This window comes from Amphimedon queenslandica, unplaced genomic scaffold, assembly GCF_000090795.2.
Source record: "Amphimedon queenslandica unplaced genomic scaffold, v1.1 AMPQUscaffold_1041_Cont26943, whole genome shotgun sequence".
NCBI classification, from domain to species: domain Eukaryota; kingdom Metazoa; phylum Porifera; class Demospongiae; order Haplosclerida; family Niphatidae; genus Amphimedon; species Amphimedon queenslandica.
Window position 1 is genome coordinate 1 of NW_003558610.1, and position 1099 is coordinate 1099.

At 31.2% G+C, this 1099-nt stretch overlaps 1 protein-coding gene across 1 annotated transcript; it reads left to right on the plus strand.

Moving 5' to 3' along the window:
- Positions 1 to 6: 6 nt before the first annotated feature.
- Positions 7 to 1093, plus strand: LOC109593535 (uncharacterized). Its single transcript, XM_020008575.1, has 5 exons — positions 7 to 78; positions 269 to 347; positions 403 to 608; positions 652 to 709; positions 936 to 1093. The coding sequence occupies exons 2-5, from the start codon at positions 315 to 317 to the stop codon at positions 1068 to 1070; spliced, it is 432 nt and encodes a 143-aa protein (XP_019864134.1). The 5' UTR covers positions 7 to 78; positions 269 to 314; the 3' UTR covers positions 1071 to 1093.
- Positions 1094 to 1099: the final 6 nt, after the last annotated feature.

Sequence of the window (1099 nt, forward strand, 5' to 3'; positions counted from 1 at the left end):
CGACCCAAACTCATCCACTAATCCATTTGTATTATTAGTATCTCCAGCTTTTTATGAATCTCCCAGTAAATATGATTGGTTAGTCAATTTTACATACATGTATATGTAATGATATTATTCCATGCTTTACATTGTTGAATATTTTGGCATCAATATAGTTGTTCATATTCAACTCCAACTTGCCTGCTGTTATGGGAGTTGATAAATGCCTTATACCTACAGTACACTCTAAGCATTGAATAATATGTCATAATATTCTTATTTTTAGTGACGTGTTTCTGAGAGTCCTTGACATCATATTAAAGCAGCAACTAATGATAGATGAATCAATTCCTAATGTCACCAAAGTAAGTGAACAATAACCGTATCGATCGGTAAGGGACTACTACTCATTTTTATTAGGTTCTCAATTTCCTCCATATGTTATTGTCAAGAGTTAAGTACTACTATTTAATACTGGAAGCTACACCAATTCTTCTTGGACCACTCCTCTCATTATTCTTAAGGATGGGGCCATCCCTCTCCACTCAGAACTGTGTTGTGATTATTAAGAAAATATTTAGGAAATTATTTGAAACTAACAAGAGTCATGCTGATGAATTACCACAGTAAATTTTATTTTTTTAATATTTATGTTTTTTGTATTTTTAGTTCAAAGTTAATGCCAGTGATACAAGAGTATCTTGTCAGCAATTTATTAAATAATAAGGTAAAGTGAGTGTGACATAGTACTCACTATTTAAACCTTTTAGTTTTAAATATTCATTCAGATTATGTACATGTTTATCAGAACTTGTAATTTTGATATTGTAAGCAGATTGACATTATAAACAGAATCTAGATTTCAATTGATCATGGAAGCTTACTTTGTAGCATTAATCCAAGCTATTAAGGAATTTCTATAAATTTTATTTACTAGTTTTATAATTGTTTAGGAACATATATTCAGCCCCTTGATTGCTATAGCAGCTCATTATCCCACCCTCATATCCCAGGCACTGTCCCTAGCTAAAAAGCTTGTTGCAGATCATGAAAGTAAAACCTGTCGTCAAGATGATTTATTGAGGTAATGAATAAGTATTTACATCATTACATGTAC